Below are 25,242 nucleotides of genomic sequence, written 5' to 3' on the forward strand. Positions count from 1 at the left end.
CCATCCTTACTTTAACATTATTCAAAAGAAGCCATCCATTGTAGCATTTTGGGGGCTCCCACGTGGCCCATATTTGTTCTTTTGCTAACCAACCTGAGGCTTCCTGGCTATCATGCAACTGAACGTTGTGAAAAAGAGCAGGCCTTAAGGCTGGAAAAACAGCTATTACGTATCAGAAGCCCCCAAAACTAAGTCATAGATGCAGAAATGGGAGGATGATGCCAACATGTGGAACTGAATACAGGAATACGATTCCTTTGACATTGCCAGCTCTTCACAACCAATGAAATGCTCAAGTGGCTAGGAATATGCTCTTAGGCTAAAGAGATCCCCAGCCTCCCTCCAACTGATCCCCTGAAGACCCTCAGTCTCTAAAGAGAGAAGTTGGCAAAACTTACTGAGGAAAATAAAGCCCCCAGTGACCAAACTTCTGAAAACAGGAACAGGTGACTGGGAAGCAACCACAGTGCATTTCACCAGATGAGGCACAGATAAGGCAACAACATTCTTGATTGTCTGAGACTTTAAAAAACAAACAGTAAAACTTAAAGTTCCAAACCAAAGGGAGCAGCAGATTCTTTTGACAGAACTGGCCCAGCACATGCACTCTCCCTACCAAAAGAGAGCAGAGCTATATAGTCACTACAGATATCAATTCATACATAAAACAGAGGATGCAGGAAAAAAGTGAAGCATTATTTAATTTGTCCTCTGCTAGCTAGCAGGTTTGAATATCTATTTCATTCCTGTCTCTAGAATCAAGAAATGTGCTTAAAAAAATTCTGTTATTAAACTGTACAACATTGCAAGCAAGAAACTCCCTTTGTGCATAAAAATCATTGCGTCCAGAAGAACATAAGGATGAGCATACAGGGCTAGACCAATGGTCCATGTAGCCCAGTATTCTGTCTTCTGACCGCTGCCAATGACAGATGCTTCAGAAGGAATGAACAGAATAGGCCAATTATGATGTGACCCAACCCCTGTCATCCACATCCAGCTTCACTCATTCAAAATCTGGGAACGCCTACAGCATGGGGTTGCATCCTGGCTAATAGCCATTGATGGACCTATTCTCCATGAAATTAGCTAATTCTTTTTTGAATGCAGTTACAGTTTTGGCCTTCACAACATCCTCGGCAATGAGTTCCACAGATGGACTGTATGTTGTATTAAGAAATGCTTCCTTTGTTTGTGTGTTTGAAACCTGCTGCCTATTAATTTCATTGGGGGACTGCTGATTCTTATGTTATGGGAAGGAGTAAACAACACTTACTTATTCACTTTCTCCACATCATTAATGATTTGACAGACCTCTATTATATGCTCTCTTAGTTGTCTCTTTCCAAGCTGAAAATTCCCAGTCTTTTTAATCTCACCTCATATGTTTGACTTTGCTGCTCTCGTCTGGGGTGGTGGGGCTTGAGCTTTGCGCCCTCCTCCCCGGTTTGGTGGGGCTCGGGCTTTGGCTTTGCCTTCCCCATGCTCCCACCACCACTACCACACACATACTGGGGGCAGTGGGGCTCAGGCGGGCTCAGACTTCAGCCTCCTCTCCTGGGGTCATGTAGTAATTTTTGTTGTCAGAAGGGGGTTGCAGTACAATGAAGTTTGAGAACCCCTGGTCTATCCCTTTCCTAATTATTTCTAACATTCTGTTAGCTTTTTTGACTGCTGTCACACATTGAGCAGATGAATGCTGAGAACTATCCACGATGACTCCACTGTCTCTTTCTTGAGCAGTAACAGCTAATTTAGACCCCATCACTCCTTATGTGTAGTTGGGAATATGTTTTCAGTGTGCGCTACTTTGCATTTATCAACACTGAATTTCATCTGCCATTGTTGCCCAGTCACCCAGTTTTGAGAAATCACTTTGTAACTCTTCACAGTTCTTTGAACTTCAATATCCTGAGTAATTCTGTATTACCTGCAAATTTTGCCACCTCACTGCTTACCCCTTTTTCCAGATCATTTATGAAAATGCTGAACAGCATTGGTCCCAGTAAGAATCCCTGGGGGACACCACTATGAGAGGACCTTCCTTCTTATCCCATGAGTGCTTATTTTGCTTAATAGCCTTTGATGAGGGATCTGGTCAAAGGCTTTCTGAAAATCCAAGTACACTATATCCACTGGATGCCCTGTCCATATTTACTGACCTCCTCAAAGAATTCTAATAAATTGATGAAGCATGATTTCCCTTTACAAAAACAATGTTGACTTTTCCTCAACAAATCACATTCATCTCTGTGTCTGATAATCCTGTTCTTTACGATAGTTTCAATCAATCTGCCTGGTACTGAAGTTAGGCTTAGTGGCCTATAAATCACCAGGATTGCCTCTGCAGCCTTTTAAAAAAAATTGGCATTATATTAGCTATTGTCCTGTCATCTGATACAGAGGCTGATTTACGCAATAGGTTACATACCACAATCAGTAGTTCAGCAATTTCATATCTGAGTTCTTGGAGAACTCTTGGGTGAATACCATCTGGTCCTGGTGACTTACTGCTGTTTAATTTATGAATTTGTTCCAAAACCTCCTCTACTGACACCTCAATCAGGACAGTTCCTCACATCTGTCATCTAAAAAGACTGACTCAGGTGTGGGAATCTTCTTAACACCCTCTGAAGTGAAGACCAAAGCAAAGAATTCATTTAGCTTCTCCATAATGGCAGTATCTTCCTTAAATGCTCCTTTAGCACCTTAGATCATCCATTGGCCCCACTGATTATTTGGCAGGCTTCCTGCTTCTAATGTATTTAATTCATTTGCTGTTAGTTTTTGAGTCTTTTGCTAGCTGCTCTTCAAATTCTTTTTTGGCCTGCCTAATTATACTTTCACATTTCATTTGCCAGAATTTATGTTTCTTTCTATTTTCCTCAGTAGGATCTGACTTACAATTTTTAAAGGATGCCTTTTTGCCTCTGACTGCTTCCTTTACTTCATTGTTTAGCCATGGTGGCACTTTTTTGGTTCTCTGAACTTACAAATGTAGAAGTATATACAAAAAAACCTGCATTCAAAAAGAAAACAACGTAAAACTTTAGAGCCTACAAGTCCACTCAGTCCTACTTATTCTGCCAATCACTCAAACAAGTTTGTTTACATTTGCAGGAGAGAATGCTGCCTGCTTCTTGTTTACAATGTCACCTGAAAGTGAGAACAGGTATTTGGACAATACTGTTGTAGCTAGTGTCGTAAGATATTTACATGCCACATGCACTAAAGATTCATATGTCCCATCATGCTTCAACCACCATTCCAGGGGACATGCATCCATGCTGATAATGGGTTCTGCTTGATAACCACCCAAAGCAATGTAGACTCATTTTCATCATCATGAGTCAGATGCCACCAGCAAAAGGTTGACTTTCTTTTTTAGTGGTTTGTGTTCTATAGTTTCCACATCAAAGTGTTGCTCTTTTAAGACTTCTGAAAGCATGTGCCACACCTCCACCCTCTCAGATTTTGGAAGGCACTTCAGATTCTTAAACCTTGGCTTTAGTGCTGTAGCTATGTTTAGAAATTTCACACTGGTACCTTCTTTGCATTTTGTCAAATTTGCAATGAAAGTGCTCTTAAAATGAACAACAGGTGCTGGGCCATCATGCGAGACCGCTATAACATGAAACATATGGCAGAATGCGGGTAAAACAGAGCAGGAGACAAACAGTTCTCCCCCAAGGAGCTCAGTCACAATTAATTAACGCATTATTTTAACAAGCGTCATCAGCATGGAAGCATGTCCTGGAATGATGGCCGAAGCGTGAAGAGGCATATGAATCTTTAGCACATCTGGCACATAAATATCTTGCGATGCCAGCTACAACAGTGCCATGCGAATGCCTCTTCTCACATTGTAATTAAGAAGTGGGCAGCGTTACCTCCTGTAAATGTAAACAAATTTATTTCTCTTAGCAATTGGCTGAACAAGAAGTAGGACTGAGTGGACTTGTAGGATCTAAAGTTTTACATTGTTTTGTTTTTGAGTGCAGTTATGTAACAAAAAAACCTACATTTGTAAGTTGCACTTTCACGATAAAGAGATTGCACTACAGTACTTAGTATTTTTCAATTCACCTCATACATTTTATCATTTTTACAGTGCAAATATTTGTAATAAAAAATTATATAAAGTAAGGACTGTACACTTTGTATTCTGTGTTGTAATTGAAATAGATATATTTGAAAATGTAGAAAAACATCCAAAATATTTAATAAATTTCAGTTGGTATTCTATTGTTTAACAGTGTGAAAATTGGGATTAATTTTTTTGAGTTAATTGCATGAGTTGTCTATGATTAATCGACAGCCTAGTGTGTGTGTGTGTGTGTGTGTGTGTGTGTGTGTGTGTGTGTGTGTGTGTGTGTGTGTGTGTGTGTGTGTGTGTGTGTGTGTGTGTGTGTGTGTGAGAGAGAGAGAGAGAGAGTAATTAAAAAAACATACATTGAACAAAGCAAATATTTTGTGATTGGGTGGAAAAGTAAATGAATATCAACCCACACACAATCTCAACTGCCAGAGAAGGGCAGAAAAACCTAGTTGGAATCATCTTCCAGCAAGGGAACTGCAAATCATAAATCATATGACTGAAATGAGCATGTGATGCAGGGTACCTAGGATGCTTAAGCAAAGCACCACCACTGTACCATGTATTATTTCATTTAAAAACACTTAAGAGTCTGTTTAAAATGCTCATTTAACTACCATGCATTTCATAATTTGAGAAAGCCCTTGACAATGTGCAAACCTGGACGGATAAAGTGCAAATTAAAAGCAGGCATAACCTGGCATGAGATGATCTTTTCATGGATATAAATATTGTTATGCTCCAGTATGTGTGAAGTTTCCAAGGCACACTGACACAATTGTAAGGAATTTCCTAACTTAAAGTTATCACCATATTTAGCACTGTTTACTCTTCATTTACAAGGTTTAAAAAAAAAACCAAAGCATATTTCTAGGACCGGATAGGCACGTTGCAACACAACAGAACAGAAATATTTTAGATTAACCCCATAAATCCTAGAATATTTGGTTTTTAAAAAGATGTATTTTCTACTATTCTATACTCTGAGTGCCAGGAGGGACTCGGAACACTATAAAACTAACATGCTCAATCTCTAGTCTCATTACTCAACAGTAACTCTTTTGCCAAGACTGGAACAGTATTGACTTGCTTCAGTCAATCATCTTTGGCAGTGCTCTTATGTGAAATTTGGAAGAAAGAAACTAGAGAGAGGATTGTTTTCAGTGGTAGCGAAAAGGATACTTTAAGGGAAATAAGGTATTTTTAATTGGTAATGTTCTCTTCACATCCTTGCTTTAAAGGAAACCACAAAGATAAATGTTTTCTTGTATTTGACCAGGGTAGTAGAAGTGGATGGAAGAGTTAGACTCACTTCTCAACAGCCCCTACTAACCATTGCTGATGTCGATTCACTTAGCCTCAGTACCAGAGATGCCAGATAGGAACATCTTCATGAACAGGCAAGTAGAGCCAACAGCATGACCTGGCATGCTATAAAGAGAATTTTGAAGTGGCGTTGGAAGAAGAATCATGAAAGATCATATATATAAAAGAGGAATCAGACATTTAGCTGAAACAGAAAACTGATGGAGAGAATTTATTACATCGATTATCTTATGGCCAGTTACTCTGATAGCTGTGCCCCACCAATAGCCACACACGGCATCCAGGAAAGTAGAGCAGCACTGGGGACCTCTTGAGATCTGGTGGACAGGAAGAAAACCTGTCACAGGGAGAGGAATTTCACAGTCCTATTGTGACTAATATTAGAAAATTTGTGGAAGGGTAGAAGAGTCCCTTTATCAGATAGGAATTAAATTATTTCCTGTCACTCTTATAGGCTTAATCCAAGGCAATATACCAAGGGTGCAAGGCAATGTCTACCAGAAGCTCTAAATTCCTGTCCTTGCTATTCAAAAAGTGGTTGGTCACTGATAACACTGTCACTATGCAGGATATAATCATGGATAAAACACCAGATTTACTCTTGGTCTCATGAACTATATGAAGCTGCAGAATAATCTTCAGTTCATGGAATACAGATAGTAGCATCTAACCCTCCTTTCCAAACATGTCTTTCCTCAGAGGTCAACAAAATATGCAGACAATTTACAAAAGTCGTAGAGTCTGTGATGGAACGCTCTGAAAGTGTAAGAAACAGCATCAGAATGTTTGGTATTTATGTTGTTCTCATGAACGAGATTGTTCTCATGTATGAGGTTGGTCTGCAAAACGTCGATCAGCAGATAAATTCTGGATTTGGGGAGTCTGAGGAGGACTGCTTCAGCACAGGAACAAAATCTCTCTCATTGCAAAGAACTGTCAATTTATTTCTCAGATCAATCTGATCAGATTTAACATTTCTGTGGGAACAGAGTGCAAGCAGAAGCGAAGAGATATATATCCTCTTGTCAAGGTTCCTTCCCCACTCTGAACTTTAGGGTACAAATAGCTTAGATCTGGTAACTCTGCCACCATACAGAAATTTCAGTGTCTGGAGCACTTCTTGTCCCCCCCAAAACCTTCCCCTCCCTGGGCAGCCTTGAGAGGCTTCACCAATTCCCTGGTGAACACAGATCCAAACCCCTTGGATCTTAAAACAAGGAAAAATCAATCAGGTTCTTAAAAAGAAAGCTTTTAATTAAAGAAGAAAGGTAAAAATTATCTCTGTAAAATCAGGATGGAAAATACTTTACAGAGTAATCAAATTCGTATAGTCCAGAGGAACCCCCTCCAGCCTTAGGTTCAAACTTACAGCAAACAGAGGTAAAATCCTCTCAGCAACAAAGGACATTTACAAGTTGAGAAAACAAAAATAAAACTCATCCACCTTGCCTGGCTGTTACTTACAATTTTGAAACATGAGAGACTGGTTTAGAAAGATTTGGAGAGCCTGGATGGATGTCTGGTCCCTCTTAGTCCCAAGAGCGAACATCACCCAAAACAAAGAGCACAAACAAAGACTTCCCCCACCAAGATTTGAAAGTATCTTGTCCTCTTATTGATCCTCTGGTCAGGTGTCAGCCAGGTTTACTGAGCTTCTTAACCCTTTACAGGTAAAAGAGACATTAACCCTTAACTATCTGTTTATGACACCTCTATTAACTGATTTTCACTCCATTTGGATTAATGAAGTTCTGGATGTGTTTAGCACATTAATTACAGCCAGCCACCAGTGAAATGAAGCTGTGTCTTTCATGGCAGATTAAAAGACACAAGCTGGCTCTTTTCTATCTTTTGAGAGTTATTAAGGTACTTTTTCAGGAGGGCAAGCCACTGAATATGCTTACATAGAGGATAGTTGTTTTAACATTGTTTACTCAAGAAACAATCTTTGGAGTTTAATAACCTTTCACATGATCATCCTGTCCTGAACTTCCTTTTTTGAGAAGATAATCAACAGGGTGATGTGCCAGTTCCAGCTAAACCAGTACTCCATTATTGTTTAATCTTATCAGTTTTAGTTCAGATGAGGGCATAGAACTGAGAGCGTATGGATGATTTACTTCTAGCAATGAACAAACAAACTGGCCCTGCTGAGTACTAATCAGCAGCTTTTGATATTGAATACAAGGCATTGTCTACTTACCTACAAGATTTTGTGGTATCATACAAAATAGCATCTTAGAAGGCTCCTGCTTCTCACAGAAAAAGAGGTTACCACAGCAGTTGGAGGCCCTGCAACAGGAACTAATTTCCTTGGTGTCCCACCCAAGTGAAAACATAACTTCTAGAGAACAATGCTGTGTTTGTTTTGTTTAGCATTGGATTAACTTTTGTGCATGTTTCAATACCTGCAGCTGAAATGTCTTGCTGCCTTGGCTACAGAGTGTATAGTAATTCATATTATAATTTTTCAGGAAGAACATCTGACAGCTTAATTATAGCTGTACTGAAGCTTCTGTTCTTATATTTAAAGGCATATTTGGGCATTAAGTTGAGCAGATCATCATTTGGGTGTCAGACTATGATGCTTGCATGACTGTTTAGCAAACGAGAATGGATTTCGTTGAACACACTAGTCACTGTTATGTTGATAAGGGGAAGAATTTGGCCTAAGTGAAAGGATGTTTAATAATAGCCTTGTTACAGTTACAACATTAAATATTTAAGCAGAGTCCAGAGTTTTCTGTAAAGTTATTGCTAGCTACCCCAGTTGTAACTACTATAATCAAAACCTTTTAACAAACATATGGGGGGGAGGGAAGGGGCAAATTCACACAAAAGGGGGAAAAAACAAAAGGACAGATAGAAAAATACATTTTCTCTGTTTTCTTTTGCTTGCAACCAATAGGGCTGAGAAATTGTAGGCACAGCACTGTCTTGATAGCTACTCTGAAACCTGGCAAACTTTTCAACCTCAGGATTTTTAAGGCATTACTTTGAGCTTGTCTCTAAGGTCACAAGATCGCAGCAGTATTGCAAGCAGGTGGATATGTCTTGGCTGGCTATGCTGAACTCTTACTAGAAGGATGAGAAAAAAAGACAGGAGAAAACACTGAGAAGGAAAATAACACACTAAGGAGAGGGTAAAAGCAGGAGCTTAAGATCACATCCTAGGTGTTGTTCATGATTTAGCCAAAGCCAACGAAGGTGGTAATATAATCTGGTGCGCTCTCTCTTACTTGGCCTGGTCGAGACAAAAAGACCAGTGGTGTTATGCAACACCCTAAAGTGGGTTCCAGCAGACAGATGTGAGCACTGCTCCTTCCAATCCAGCTCCCCCGCACACCTCATTGTCCTACTGGTTCTTTCAACTGCTCCCAAATAAGCAGCATCCACAAATTGTGCCAACCTCATCTCATCGAAGTTACCCAATCAAAAATACATTTTGGTTATTTAAACTATAAACATTTCTTTGTATTTCTAGAATGTTTCAGCCTTATGTTATGCCAAACCATGATGTTACAGGAGCCTTGAAGACTCCTAATCAATTTTCTTAGCCAGAAACACATCTATTTGGTTCCAGTTTCTCTCTAGAATTTTTGCTTACTTTTATACATTATATATACAGATTGATTGGACTTTTGTTATGCTGGACAATTTAGCGTGCAGAACTCTGCACAACATCAGTAAGGGCTGCAAGAGGATTAAAAGTGAAAAGATCAGAGTGCATGTGCCCATTCAACTTTCTTCTCTCAGACCCTGCAGAGGACCCTGATATCCCCATCCCATCTTAAAGAAACTCATGTCTAGCACTATGGTAGCTGCCTCATCCCCAACATAAGACACCTTAATTGAGACTACAAGTCTATCGTGAGGCCCAAACATAACAGTTAAGGGCAGTATTTCAAACCCCACAAAAATAAAGGGAATCCTGATGTTACGAAATATTTTTGTGGTTATATATTTTGGTTTAGTGAGACCCAGGAGCTGAAACTGTTCTGGGTGGAGCTTTTAGTCACTGAAGCAATATATTTAGCAACAAATTCTAGAAGGCTTTAACAGTTCAACCATAGTACTTCCAATTAAGCTCTACCGATTGCTTACAGCTTATTTAACATAAGGGTTTTAAAAATGCATTTCAGAGCACAACATACAACCTCCTGGAATTTAGAGGGGGCAGTTTCTACCTGCAGGGCTTCATCTCAGTGTTCAGTACTGTCAAATAAACAAAACCAAGAAGTTTGGCTTCTATTTTATTTGTAAACCATATTGTATCAATTTCCAGTACAGAATAAAAACGAGCAGGTGAGCATACCCCACAAGAGTGACTAAGAGCATGATAAATGAAAGGGCGTGGGGAGTAAGTAGCCTTTTATGGACACCTAGCCAACCGGTCAGCTATAAAATCTCACTTGGTAATTGTTCTCTACTTCCTTTAGCTGTTAAGGCTTAAAAAGTCTCCCTGCATAGGTAAATGGAAGCGAGTGGGCACATGACCAAAAGAGCCAATGGGAAGGCTAGAACTTCTTCAAATTAGGAAAAAAACTTCTCCTTTGTCTGTCTGTGTTGTTCTCCCGGAGAGCAGAGACAGGGCTGAAACTATGCTGTAAAAAGCTTTAGGCCAGGTATGAAAAACCATCAGATCATACCTAGAAAATACTAATTTGAAACCAGATACATATAAATAGATCAGGAAATGTCTAGGAAGACGCACTTAAGTTTCTCTCTTATTTCTTTATGGCTTGTGGACTCCTCTGTGCTAACTTCCAGATGCTTTTGTTTTACTTGTAACCATTAAGTTGGACCTCAAGAGAGGTATCTTGATGCTTAATCCTTGTAATTGTTTTTTTTTTTAATTTAGCAAAAAGCCTAAATCCCAAATGTATTTTCTTTTTGTTTTTAATAAAATTTACCTTTTTTAAGAACAGGATTTGATTTTTGAGTCCTAATAGGTTTGTGCCTATGTTGTTCTTTCTCAGCTCTTCCCGGAGGAGGGAGTGAAAGGGCTTGAGGGTACCCCACAGGAAGGAATTCCCAAGTGCACATTCCTGGGTTCTCAAAGGGGTTTTTTTGCACTTGGGTGGTAGCAGCATCTATCAATCCAAGGTCAGAGAAAAGCTGTAACCTTGGGAGTTTAATATAAGCCTGAAGTGGCCAATATTAATTTTTAGAATCCTTGTGCTCCCCATCCCCTACACTCGAAATGCCAGAGTGAGGAACCAGACTTGACAAAGAGGTTCTCATCTGACTCTTATTGTAAATTGATCCAGCCAAGTCTGTCTGATCCATGAATCACTGCAAAACCTTTGAGTTATTTTTAAACTGTGATTTGCAAGTTTGTTTTTTCTTAAATTAAGACTTTAAGACGTTTTAAAAACACTTGGTCATAGAAGCCAAATAGCTCCAGAGCTAGTAAATGGAAATCAAAATGAGCTGTTAAAGTGCACCGTATCTGTACTTTCTTTTTTCCAACTCTTGTGTTTAAATTCCTTGCCATGATGCTACATTTTCAACTGAATTTCTGTTAACAAAAAAGTTGATTCCTGTGGATATGCACTCTATGATCAAACATTCAAATAAAGACAACCTGTTTGTGTCATTTCACCATAAAACCAAAAATTACAGATTCAAATAAATTAGTTTCTTAGGCCAGGTGATATAATCACTACCCACTCAGGAAAATCAAAGTTACTTCAAGAGGATGCATGCTTGACTCCCAAAAAATGAGTGCCCACATAGCAAATTGGGGACTGGAAAAATCCAGGGGTTTGACAGCTTGCAGTGAGTAAAATAATGCACACAGGTCTGGGTCAGGGTATTACTGAAGACATTTGGAAGATAAGGAAGTGGGATTTTGCCACAGGAGAGCATTTATATGAATGTTTTGTATAAGCAAAGCTTTGAGAAAGGAAAAACTATTCAATCCCTTTTTTAGGCCTTTCATACCCCATAGTGTTAGCAGTAGCTTTCCTCTCACTACTAGATGATTGAAGGCAAACCAGATTTTTTGTCCTGGCTGGTGTTTAAGACTGTATACTGAGTCTCTCTCAAAGCTATAGCTTTCAAAGATATAAAATATTAAATTTCTTTTAAAGCAAAATACTTAATCATGTTACAAAATAAATATTTGTAATGGGGCCTTTAATTATTGGCAACAAGTGAAGTGACACCTTAAATCAGTGGTTCTTAACCTGGGGTGCAAGACATGCCAGTTTTTTTTAGAAGATAAATCATCGGAAACACAAATTAAGCACAGGCACATAAGTACAACTACTTTGTTTCATCCAACCTATGTATTAACATTATACATTTTTTAACAATCACTGTAATATAAAAAAATATATCTAGGTCTAAGGGGTGCGAGAACATATTTTGATTTTTGATAAAGGGGTGCGAGAACATATTTTGAGAACCAAAAGGGTGCAGGCTGCAGTAAGGGTTAAGAACCACTGCCTTAAATGCTACTACTCCTCAGATATAGTTCTCTGTGGGAGGGTCAGTTGGAGGGACCTCAAAGTTCAAGGAAGAAAATGATCAGAAAGTTTTTCTCTTTTTGGTCTTCTTATCTCACAATCTTAACAATGAGATGTTCACAGCAGAAAAGGCGAGGAGGGAGGATGATTAAATCAAAAGTTATATAAACATAGTGTCAGCGTAGGCTGAGGGTTTATTAAAACATTGTGTTCCGTAGGACTCTTTGGCCAAGAACTGCATACCTAGTTCCTCAAGAACATGTGGATCAAGAACTTTATTGCTGCTTGCATATTTCTTCACCAGAAGCAGTTGAATCTTTCCATCCACTGGAAAGAATTGCAAAGTTTTTCGATGGCATTTATGTTCTCCAATACATAGATCCCCTTTACCAACAAAGCTTTCTTGCCCTGACCACTGGCTCCGGGGTGAAATCCTAGCTCTGCTGAAGTCAGTTGTAAAGCTCCTATTGACTTCAGTGGGGTTAGGATTTCACCCTAAGTGCAGTGCAGTCAACTTTCTGTAACCTTCAGCCATTTTAGGTAGATTTTATCTTCCCTCTGCATGGCTACTACGTGCCAGTCCATCTCTTTAGGATTCACTGATGGAACAAAAGGAAAATGTCTGCACATATATGCAATTACTCTCAAATAATTAATTCTTTCCTTGATATTAAGCACAGAAGAGGAGGATATGGATGGGTGAATGGCCAGACTTAGAAATGGCCAGACATTTCTGGACATGGAGGCACATTTATATCTGGATAAGGTGCAAGAAACCTGGCCTTTTTTGGAGCTATGCGGAGTATTGTGATACTGTAAAAACTGATCCAATTATATTTTCTTTACAGCCTTTGGTGGGCAGAATTGGAAAGATGACAAAGAAGGCTCAGGGCGGGTCATTTCTGAAGAGAAAACCCATTAACCTCACTTCTGGATTTCATTCACTGTGAGCAAAACTCTCAGTCTCTAGACTGAATCAGGGTAAGCAGATCCTTCAAAGGGAATCAATTTCTAGGTTATCTTAAACGTTGTGGGGTCTATTTCTCTCCTAATGAGCCACTCTGCTGACAAGTTTGCCTTTTTGTTGACAGAGACACCACATGTGGTTTTCTGCCCAATTTGCTTCCTTCTCATGATTAAAGAATGTCACTGCTGCTGGGGTTAGCAAGGACTATAATCTGCTTGTCAAATATTGCTCGGTGGAAAACAAAGAGGAAGTGTGCTCTAACTAGGTGGTGCTTTTCTTTGATTCTGCATAACTAATCTTCGTCACTTGGGATTCTAGATGTGCTCCTTATCGCCAAAAATCTGGATGAGGATTCTTCCCTGGTTATGAAAAACTATCCTGGGCTTCAATTCAGTCTTATTTCAGAGATTGAACTTCTTTGCCCTCTATAGAGCCTGCATGGGCAAGACAACTCATTGAAGGATTTTCAACACAATGACATGACTGGTAGATGCATTTGATTTTGTCTAGGACAATACCCAGATGTTACAGCCTGCGTACTGAAAAGAGGTGATTATTTTCTTTTGCCTATAACAAATTCATGCTTGCAGCCAAATCCTAGATGATGAGCAGAAGTCATCCAGGAAAGGGTCAATGCGGATCCCTCACACAACCATGTCTAAGACGACCTAGATAAAGGCCCTTAACAAGGTTCAAAAATCAAAAAGGAGAGACTGGCTCTGTACTGAAAATGCTTCCTCTGGTAGCAGAATGGCAGATACTTGCAATGTTGAAGGGTTTTTGATTACAGGCAATCCAGAGGCAGGGTCCCACAATTGCAAACTTTAAGATCTGCATACTGAACTTTCATTGTCCTGTCATTTAGTGAGGAAGACTCAGTTTGCCTGGTCAAGTCATGACAGTTGTCAATCATAGAATAATAGATTATTAGGGTTGGAAGGGACCTCAGGAGATCATCTAGTCCAACCCCCTGCTCAAAGCAGGACCAATCCCCAAATCCCTAAATGGCCCCCTCAAGGATTGAACTCACAACCCTGGCTTTACCAGGCCAATGCTCAAACCACTGTGCTATCCCTCCCCCCAATAAAAGCAGGATGCTTCCTGTCCACGAGGTCTCAAGACAAAATCTTCTCTATCCATAGAATGTGTGTTTAACTAGGAGAGGGGAATCTGCATCCACCTCAGGCTTGTACGCTGACAGGAAATAAAACCTGTAGTACTAGTTGGCCTTCTAACCTACTGAGGAGCTCCAGTTCCACTGGCCCTGAAAGTAGGGAGCCTGTCTCTCCTGTGCTCTGAGTGAGTCTTCTCTGCTGGGCCCAGGTAGTGTGGAGGAGGAAACTGACGGTTTGAGACCAGGTGGGAGGCTATGGACAACAACTCCATTCATTATTCTTTGAGAAAATGAATGGCCAGGAACAAGAGAAGGCTGTAGGAATGGGAAGTACTCACAGACCACATATACAAGTACTAAGAGCTTGACCACCACCCACTTATGTTGGTAAAACTTACGTGGCTTATGGGGTGTGAATAAGCCAGCCCCTTGAGTGCCATAAATTACATTGACCTAAGTGCCGGTGTTGACAGCACTATGTCAGCAGGAGAGCTTCTCACAGAAGGGGTTTTATTATGCTGCCAGGAGAGCTCTCTTCTATCAGCATACAGTGTCTTCACCAGACCCACTACAGCAGCACAGCATCAACAGTTCAGCTGTGCCACTGTACCGCTTCTAGTGAAGTCTAGCCCTAAGACTACCGAGAACATAGAATATCAGCCACAGACATAAAAGGATGAATGAAAAATTCTGTGGGGTAGAATGACACTCCACACTAGTAGGGATACTATGGGTTGGTTACAACTATTCTAATACAGTAGCCTATGAAGACAGAAAATAAATTTGGTAGAGAGAACAAAAAGATTATCTTTATGCAATCAGGAAAAACCAAAAGGCATGGCAAAGTAGCTTTTTAAAAAGAGAACATTCTTTGGTTGAGTTTAACACAAAAATCTACTGATGTTTTGTTTTAGCTGACATGTCAACAGATTCTCACTAATACTTCCTAATAAACTTACTGAAACTGAGTAGTAAAGGATGGCTGTATCTATATTACTGCTAGGTTGCCAAAAATTACAAGTTATTGGATTTTTATACTCTTCCCCCACTGTACCAAACAAACTACTGAAGCTCTATCTTCTCTGAAGTACCAAGATTAAGGCCACAAGACTCTTGTTTTAAAGGCTCCGAACAAGACATTAATGAATAAAGAACAGAATGTTGCGCATATCTATCTCCAGTGGCAGGTATAGAATCATAGACTATCAGGGTGGAAGGGACCTCAGGAGGTCATCTAGTCCAACCCCCTGCTCAAAGCAGGACCAACCCCAACTAAATCATCCCAGCCAGGGCTCTGTCAAGCCTGACCTTAAAAACCTCTAAGGAAGGAGATTCCACCACCTCCCAAGGTAACCCATTCCAGTGCTTCACCATTCTCCTAGTGAAAAGGTTTTTCCTAATATCCAACCTAACCTCCTCCACTGCAACTTGAGACCATTACTCCTTGTTCTGTCATCTGGTACCACGAAGAACAGTTTAGATCCATCCTCTTTCGAACCCCCTTTCAGGTAGTTGAAAGCAGCTATCAAATCCCCCCTTATTCTTCTCTTCTGCCGACTAAATAATCCCAGTTCCCTCAGCCTCTCCTCATAACTCATGTGCTCCAGCCCCCTAATCATTTCTGTTGCCCTCCGCTGGACTCTTCCCAAATTTTCCACATTCTTCTTGTAGTGTGAGGCCCAAAATTGGACACAGTACTCCAGATGAGGCCTCACCAATGTTCAATAGAGGGAAATGATCATGTCCCTTGATCTGCTGGCAATGCCCCTACTTATACAGCTCAAAATGCCGTTAGACTTCTTGGCAACAAGGGCACACTGTTGTCTCATATCCAGCTTCTCGTCCACTGTAACCCCTAGCACCTTTTCTGCAGAACTGCTGCCTAGTCATTCAGTCCCTCATCTGTAACAGTGAATGGGATTCTTAGTCCTAAGTGCAGGTGCAGTATGTTGGTGAATAGGACAGTACCAAATCATCCCAAGGACAACTGTCTCACAAACAAGCGGAGTGACTTCACATACAAGATTAAGACAAACAGGTGGCTCCTATGTTACACTTCAGCCAAAAGCCAACTTACCTGGTTTGGTGGAGAATGCTATGGAGAGCGTCAACTCCAGTAAAATCAGACAAAATGCTGACTTAGTTGGTTAAAAAATGGCAAAATAATAAAAACTATTAAGAGATTGTTACGTCTCTTACTCAGGTTCTGTGATTAAATACTGGCCCAATAATCAAGTCATGGTATCAAGCAGAGGGAGGAAGGCCCTACTGTTGACAAATATTCCAAATGTTTAATCAACTTCATTTCACTTTAGACAGGTTCACAATATGCAAAGAATATTGAAGCATTTTTAAAAACTAAGTCCCTTACCTTTTACATCTGCTTGAAACTGTCCTAGAGGATTCCTACAAGGAATTGAAAGAACAAAAGGAAAATATAATTTCATGCTTTTCATTAAATACAGTAATGCTTTTATGAACACTCAATCATCTTGTATACAAGCAATTTACAAATAATTAAAAATTAGAATTGCAATTTCAGATCAAGATAATCATTTAGCTTTTATATTATCCTGTCTATGATCTACTAGTGCAAAAGTAGCAGATAGTAACTATAGGGTGGGGTGGGAAGAAGAAGAAAGGGCCCCACAGCAAAGATAGAGCCAAAATTCTGATGAGAAATCAGAATGCCTCATCCATGTGCTGCAAAATCCAGAGCCCTGCCCCACTCAGATGTTAAGGGGCAGGGTCTGAGATTTCTACAAGGAAACTCTTTCTAGATCCCAACTGGAAGTTTTTCATTTCAGCCTTTGGTTAGCAGAAATCATATAAATTTGAAGACCCTTCCAGAATGGGTAGGTAGATATCTCTCCATTATTCTACCCTTCCTTATCAAAACTCCAATGTCCGTTTCTACTGTTGCTCCTAGGTTTGTCAAAGGACAGCTGAGTGAAACTGCTAGGATTCTTTAGGGTCACTGCTGAACGACAAAAGTAAAACTGATCAGCATTTTAATTTCATTTTGTAACCGCTGAGCAGCAATGCTGAAGTATTCTGTCTGCAGACTCAGTAAGACAGTACTATGTTCATTTGCATTCAGTTCATGTTTGCAAGATTATCTTTACATATTTCTAGACAGTAGTTCAAATGTTGCAAAATGTATGTTTGAGCTTCGAACTTGACAGAATCAGCTTTGTGCTCATCACTGGTTCATGGTTTTATTTTACTTAAAAAAAAAATCTACTTTTCTTAATACAAGCCATGAACATGTTTGCTTTTTTCCACCACTGCTATACAATGGATGCAGGTTTTTACTAAGTGTCTACAATGCTGCCTAGGCCCGTTTTTCTTTAGTGTTACAGTTAAATTTAGAACGTGCCAATATAACAGCTTTCTACATCTCAAGCAGTCCCAAGATTCAGAGTTTCTGTTTACTTATCTAATTTTTTCAATTAACGGAGTTTTATTTTTCTTTAATGTTCATAGCATTCAGCTTAGAACAGAGGTTGGCAACCTTTCAGAAGTGTTGTGTCGAGTTTTCAGTTATTCACTCTAATTTAAGGTTTCGCGTGCCAGTAATACATTTTAACATTTTTAGAAGGTCTCTTTCTATAAGTCTATAATATATAACTAAACTATTGTTGTACGTAAAATAAATAAGGTTTTTTAAATGTTCAAGAAGCTTCATTTAAAATTAAATTAAAATGCAGAGCCCCCCAACCAGTGGCCAAGACCCAGCAGCGTGAGTGCCACTGAAATTCAGCTTGCGTGCCGTCTTCGGCACACGTGCCATAGGTTGCCTACCCCTGGCTTAGAACATTTATTTTTTATGACCTTGAAACCGTATCTCTTGCAGCAACAGCACTTCAAATTGGGTATTTTTAACTGATATTTTGGTCCATCAACCACAGCTGTGATACCTCTAGCACAGAGATGCATCCTCTGGGTGGTGAAAGGGTGTAGCCAACTTGGGGAAACCTAGAAGGTTGCAATGAATAACAGAATAAGGTGCTGTGAACCAACAGTATGTAGGAGGATGGCCAAACAAAAAATCCCAGACTGACCACATTATGATTAAAAGGCACAGATGGCACTTCTATGGACTAACATCCAACAGAGACAGAGTAGAAAAGTAATAATGAAACTTCTAGCAGGAAAAATTAAGATTAAGTTAAAGTGAAAGAAAGAGATGGTGCAACTGGAGTCAAATTTGATCTTGATAAATTAAAGGATAGCTCTGTGAGGGAGGAATATAAGGTAGCGCTTGCCAGGCATTTCAGGCTATTAATTTGCGATGATGAAGAAATCTCACTACAGGCTGGATGGAAAATATTCAAGGAAGCAATACAAAACAGCAAAGGAAGTTACTGGAATGCATAAGCAAACAAAAGCTGCACAAACAAGGAAACAAGAATATTACAGGAAAGGTGTGAAGAAGCTAAGAATGCTGGGAAGGTGAAAGCAGTAAAAGCATTATGTAAAGTGGAGAAATCAAAGGTTGGACAAGCGAAGGTTTTGGAAAGAAGATGCTCAAGAACTAGAAAAGGGATCAAGAAAACAAGGTGTAAACAATATACAAAAAGGTGAAATTATGTGAAAACCCAATCAGGTCAATGATGCAAGTGGTGAAGAAGGCTGCCAGTGAATGGACAACAAATGCCAAAGAGTTGCTGGAAACCTGGAAGGAACATTTTGACAAAGTGCTGAACCGTGCATTTCACCCAGAAGCAAGCATTCTACATATGCAAGACGAACAGGGCAGCTTGCCAGGCAGAATGGATATCAGCAGTGAAGCAGTTAAATGGGAAAGCTGCAGGAATAGACAACATAACAGCTGAACTGCTAAAAGCCAGTGAACAAGTGCTATCAAAGCACAAGGGGAAAAAATCAGGGGGTATCTGAGCAAGAGGAGCTATTAGACAACTGGCTAACAGCAATAGCTGTACTAATCTTGAAGAAAGGATATTCTGCCAATTCAAATAATTATAGATATATAATGCAGAAGAAAAACAGATGACATGGTGGCAAAGAAAATAACGTAAGCACAACCAAGATCAGTTTGTCCTAGAGGCTGACCACCAACTAAATGGCAGGATATTGTACACAGGGACACGAGCAGTCGGGGCTTAATAGAGGAACAAATCATGGACAAAAGTGAATGGTGCTGCTGTACTGTCTTCAGAGATGCTCTGGGATTAAAGCAAGATAGATAGTTTATTGAATAACTATTCAATGTTGCACTCATTTTCTGTAATAATACAGAAACTGAGCTACCCTGAATCATTTCCCCAATTGTATTGGGTTTTGGGAGGGTTTTGGTAGAAAGATGTGCACTGAAACAGCAGAAATGAATATAACATCTTATACCTTGCTGAGGGATCTTGGCCAAAATATGACCATGCAATTTATTTTTTTTTATTATGCCAACTAGTACGAGTATCCTATGATTACCCATTTAAAAATGTTGAAAAACAAATTTACAAACTGTTGTGTGTGCATTCAGAGAGTTTTACAGCAACCTGTTTCTCTTCAGGCTCTGAGTGGTTTTCCCTCCTCCCTCCCCACCCCCCAAATGTGAGTAGGTGAAGCTCCAGTGAAAGCAGAATTCACCGTTTCTATTTATTATTAAAAAAATAATTTATCACTTTTCGATTCTGGCATTGTAGAAAGGAAAATAAAAGACAAGCAGAGAGTCAAGAGGACATTTTTTTCTGTTACAGTACCTGTGATAAAATACATTATGTATAATAAGAAACAAAAATACTATATGCAAGGATATAATCACGTCAATACCCAGTGGCCATTCAAGATCAGAGGTTTAGAGGGGATCTACGCAGAAAGGTAGGACATGTTCATTCTAGTGAAAATATGGCTGAAGTTAGACAGGGCAAGTCTACAAATATTTAAATGAGATGTCCTAAAAAGAAGAGGAATCAATTATTTTTTTGGTCAAAGATCAAGCTGGTTGCAACAATAAATAAAAATAGTTTAAAATTCAGGAAACACTTCAAGAAAAGTTAAGCAAGGGAAAAGGTGCCTAATGAGGCCGAGCAATCATTATCACGGATTATAGTAAAGAATGTAACAAGACACTCATCGATTAATGATAATGACCTAAAGGTCTAAGTTCATCAATGAAGTGAAAGGTAAGAGATATTGTAGTTTCCGCTCCTGTAAAAGGTCTCTGGAAGCCCTTCGCATCCTGGGTGTTAAGGGTGTAATGTCTTAAGTATAGATAAGAGTACAAAAGTAAATTAGCCAGCGATGATAAAGAAAATTATTATCTCATTATGGAAAGATGCAAGCTAACTATTTTAACCTGACATCAAGTGTTAGCTATTTTACAATTCATGATGGCTAGAAGTGGGACTTTTATACCATTGGAAAACTAGTAGATGACAGCTTTCAAAGAGGAAACAGTCACTTCTAGCTCTGGATGGCCAAGGAAACAGAATTTAAAATTGTTACATTAAGTTTACCAAGATTTATTCACTTAGATTCTCCCTCCCTCCCCTGGCCCTTTACCAGTGAACTCACAGTGGTGAAGAGTATGGCTTTATAAAAGTGGAAGGATGCAAGAAACAGTACCAATTTATTACATTACAATATGGTGTTGTATAAAGTTTCACCACTCATAAGTTAATGCAGCCATCCTATGCTCCTGCCCCTAACCCCCTAAAAAAAACAAAAACAAAAACCAAAAACTTTTGTCCCAAACAGCATCACATACTTCTTTAAACTATTTGCGTTATTTATAAAGCAACAACACCATGCTTAAAATTTAATAAAACAAGAATAGAGAAAGTAATTTGCCACAAAACAGTTTGTACTCTACAAGAGAAACAGAAGACAGGATTAACTGGAAATCCCACAGGAAGGGGCTAACTTGTACAAAGTTTATTATTACAGCTCACTGCTTGTGCGCCTAAATATATGACCAAGTTCCTTCCCCCTGAACTTTCCTCAAGATCTTAGTTTTTCATGCCCTAGTTATATCATTACACTGAGTTATTTTATATATATATTAATTATTATTATTATTATAATGATTCTTGCATTGTTTGTTTTTCGATCACTAATAATACCACACAACAGGGGCAATAACAACAAGAGTTAAGAGATTCAAAATAGGTTGAAGTGAGCGAGAAGACTTGAAGAGCTCAATTCTTCTATACATTTTAGCAAGCTTTGTTCCACTTAGGTAGCTCCAAGCAGCCATAAACCCAGCAATAACGGTCATTGGAAGATTTCACAAGCACAGTGGAATCATCAGGTGCCAGGGAGTAGGGATCATTCTAAGTCCTTTTCCTCCATACTCCAGAATAACATTTGATCACCAAATGATATTTCATTGAATAAAGTTTTTTTTTAATTAAAGAACAATGTGATCTTTTTAATCACTTCCTCACAGTAACAAAAGGTAAAGATTCACTATCACATACAAGAGGCAACTCCCTCTGGAACCAAGGTCTGCACTGCCAGCACTTCGAGTTCAAAAATTACTATCCTTCCTTGTTCTCCTCTCCTTGATCTCCATTCTTCACTTCTATTAGTCTAGTGAAGGAAGAGTCAATGTGAACATGGATCTAATATTTGGCAATTCCACAGAATGCCATTCTGCCCCCTCTTCTTTTTAATTTAGAGAGTGCCTATATAAATATTTATATATGGGAGACCAGATGGTCAGAAAATGGAATATGGGATATAGCACTTTTCAGCCTTCAACCACTAGTCAAAATATGGCTCAGATCAATAGCACGTGAAGAGATGGCTGTTTGCTACTTTATGTGAAAAGAATTTGGTGGTCTCAATCTAACTCCCCAGAACATCAGTCCATGGTATTAAAAGATCCAGCACCATGACTGACACTAACTAGTATCCTGTGACAGTCTCAAAACAGGCAAAGAACCGAATCAGTACATAAGAGCAGTTATGCTCTCACTTCTAAAAGTGCTTTCCCCGGTCATGAGGGAAACATTTCTACTGTGCATGCCATATTTATCCCCTGGATAGAGGACACCAGTCTCCAGCTCATAAACATCCCATTTACCATCAAAAACACATTAATGTGTCCTAATATTGTATAATGTTTATACATGATAATTCTGAACCCCTTAAGTGAGGCACTAAAAGGCTGACTAAATTCAGATAGCGTACGGTTCTCCACTCATCTTCCCACAGATGTCTTTACTGAAGCAACAGGTAATTGCAATTGGTGGCATATAATGTATACACACATTACTGAAAAATCTTGAAATAATGTCAGATAACGTTTACCATTTACATAGGAATTAGTAGCCACCAAAAAATTAAAATGTAGTTCCTATAACCTCTACGGATCTATTACTCTAGACATTATCTTAATATTGCAAGACAGTATACAACTTCACTGTTCTCCATGGAGAAGAGGAACTTTATAATGCTTTTACAAAAAATCATTTAATTTCATTGATGATCACCATCTTCATGTACATAATGCAAACACCTGGGGACAATTTTCCAAAGGCAGCTTCTTTAGTGTGGGCAAATCAGCTGGTGAGCTACACAATTACATCCACTTGTAAGACAGGTCTTTTGAAAATGTGGGGAGGCGAGCAGGTGAGGTAATATCTTTTATTGGACCAACTTCTGTTGGTGAGAGAGACAAGCTTTTGAGCTACACAAAGCTCTTCCTTGGGTCTGGGAAAGGGACTCTGACCAGCTCAACACTACAGACCTAGATCGGTATAAGTACGTCGCTCAGCAATACGAAAAATCCACACCTCTGAGTAATGTAGATATACCAACCTAACCGCCGCCCCCATATAGACAGCACTATGTCGACGGAAGAGCTTCTCCTGTCAACAGCCTCTTGGGTAGGTGGATTAACTACATAAGTGGGAGAGCTTCTCCCGTTGGCATAGGAGTGTCTTCACTTACACGCTGCAACTGCACTGATGCAGTGTTTTTAAGTGTAGACCTGTCTTCAGAGTGTCACAGTTAAATCCAAGGTTGAACAGATAGTTTAGCATAAGTAGTTAGCACATACTCAAAGGGAACATTCAAGCTCAAGTGGCCCGTTCACACTCCTGTAGTCATAGACAAAAAAGGAAGTTAGTTGGTTACAGATTACTATAATAAACTATTAATCCAGTGTCTTTATTAAGACCGTGATTTTTATCATCCATCAGAATTATGAATTTAAGCTCCCAGGCACGTCTTTTGAAAGTGTGCAGGTTTCCTATAAGGATGAGGACTGGTAGGTCAGACAGAATAATCAGTTTGTGAAAAGTGTTCACCCACAAGTGAGAGGGTGTTTTTGTCTTTTATCATTTTTCTGTGCGAGTTCGGTGACAGTCTGGTTTCACCCACATAGTAGTTACTGGGGCATTTAGTGCACTGGATGAGGTACACAATATGTTGTGATAGGCATGTGTAGGACGTCTGGATCTTGAAAGGTGTGTTGGGAGGGTGTTGATCATTATAGCAGTGAAGATACATCTTCAAGTTCTGCATCTATTGTTCTGGCAGGGTCTGCCACTTTGAATTGGCGTCTTACTCTATGGGGAGCTTGCTTCTGACAATGAGCCTGGAGAGGTTGGGGTTGTTTGAAGGCCAGAAGAGGAGTTTCAGGAAAGAGCCCCATCAAGTATGATTGCAGTTGTTTGATGATACTCCAAATGGGTTCCAGGATGAATGGACTATAAGGTGGATAGAAAGCTGGCTAGATCGTCGTGCTCAACGAGTAGTGATCAATGTCTCAATGTCTAGTTTGCAGCCAGTATCAAGTGGGGTGCCCCAGGGGTCGGTCCTGCAGCCGGTTTTGTTCAATAACTTCATTAATGATCTGGATGATGAAATGGCTTGTACCCTCAGCGAGTTCGTGCATGACAGTAAGCTAAGGGGAGAGGTAGATATGCTGGAGGATACGGATAGGGTCCAGCATGACCTAGACAAATTGGAGAATTGGGCCAAAAGAAATCTGATGAGGTTCAACAAGGACAAGTGCAGAGTCCTGCACTTAGAATGGAAGAATCCCATGCACTGCAAGAGGCTGGGGACAGTTCTGTAGAAACGGACCTGGGGATTACAGTGGAAGAGAAGCTGGATATGAGTCAGCAGTATGCTCTTGTTGCTAAGAAGGCTAATGGCATACTGGGCTGCATTAGTAGGAGCATTGCCAGCAGATTGAGGGAAGTGATTATTCCCCTCTAGTCAGCACTGGTGAGGCCACATCTGGAGTACTGCATCCAGTTTTGGCCCCCCACTACAGAACAGATGTGGACAAATTGGAGACAGTCCAGCGGAAGGCAATGAAAATTATCAGGGGGCTGGGGCACATGACTTATGAGGAGAGGCTGAGGGAATTGGGCTTATTTAGTCTGCAGAAGAGAAGGAGTTGGGGGGGATTCGATAGCAGCCTTCAACTATTTGAAAAAGGGTTCCAAAGAGGATGGAGCTTGGCTGTTCTCAGTGATGGCAGATGACAGAACAAGGAACAATGGTCTCAAGGTGAGGTCGGGGTGTGGGTCTAGGTTGGATATTATGAAAAACTATTTCACTAGGAGGGTGGTGAAGCACTGGAATGGGTTACCTAGGAAGGTGGTAGAATCTCCATCCTTAGAGGTTTTTAAGGCCCAGTTTGACAAAGCCCTGACTGGGATAATTTAGTTGGGGTTGGTCCTGCTTTGAGCAGGGGGTTGGACTAGATGACCTCCTGAGGTCTCTTCCAACCCTAATCTTCTATGATAGGTGACAACTAGGGGTGTGCAGTCAGAGAGGGTTTTATTTGTGTATTGAAGCAGGTTGTCTTGGGGTATTTGGCCCATTCCATGATGCAATCTACTTATCTGATGGAGTATCCTTGTTTGGTGAAGGCAGTTTTAAAGTGTGCTAAGGTATATATCCCAGACTTTCTCCTCAGAGCATATTCTGTGGTATCTGAGTGCCAGAATAGATTTCTTAGTGTGTTTGGGGCGGTTACCGGACCTATGAAGGTAGGTGTGGTGATCTGTGGGCCTCTTGTATATAGCTGATCATAGGCTTCCATTGATGAAACTGATTGTGGTGTCCAGAAAGTTGATGCTAGTCTAGAAGTGTTCCAGAGAGAGTTTAAAGGACAAGTGGTGGATGCTGAAGTTGAAATGGAAATCCATGAGGGAGTTTAAGTCATCTGTCTAGAAGATGAAAATATCATTCATGTATTGCAGGTATATCATTGGTTTCCTGGTGCACTTGTCCAGAAATAATTCTTCAAAGTTGGCATATAGGGAAGCCATACTAGTAC

The 25,242-nt window shown here is 39.9% G+C and overlaps 1 protein-coding gene across 2 annotated transcripts in view; it reads right to left on the reverse strand.

The window, feature by feature from the left end:
* The window catches only part of PAWR (pro-apoptotic WT1 regulator), a 164,272-nt gene that overhangs the window by 23,705 nt on the left and 115,325 nt on the right, over window positions 1-25,242 (reverse strand). For both annotated transcript variants that reach the window (XM_050935795.1, XM_050935802.1), the window contains exon 4: window positions 16,348-16,382. In XM_050935795.1, the coding sequence (XP_050791752.1) occupies window positions 16,348-16,382 (35 nt within the window). The remainder of the gene's footprint in view (window positions 1-16,347; window positions 16,383-25,242) is intronic.

This window comes from Gopherus flavomarginatus, chromosome 1 (assembly GCF_025201925.1).
Source record: "Gopherus flavomarginatus isolate rGopFla2 chromosome 1, rGopFla2.mat.asm, whole genome shotgun sequence".
NCBI lineage: Eukaryota > Metazoa > Chordata > Testudines > Testudinidae > Gopherus > Gopherus flavomarginatus.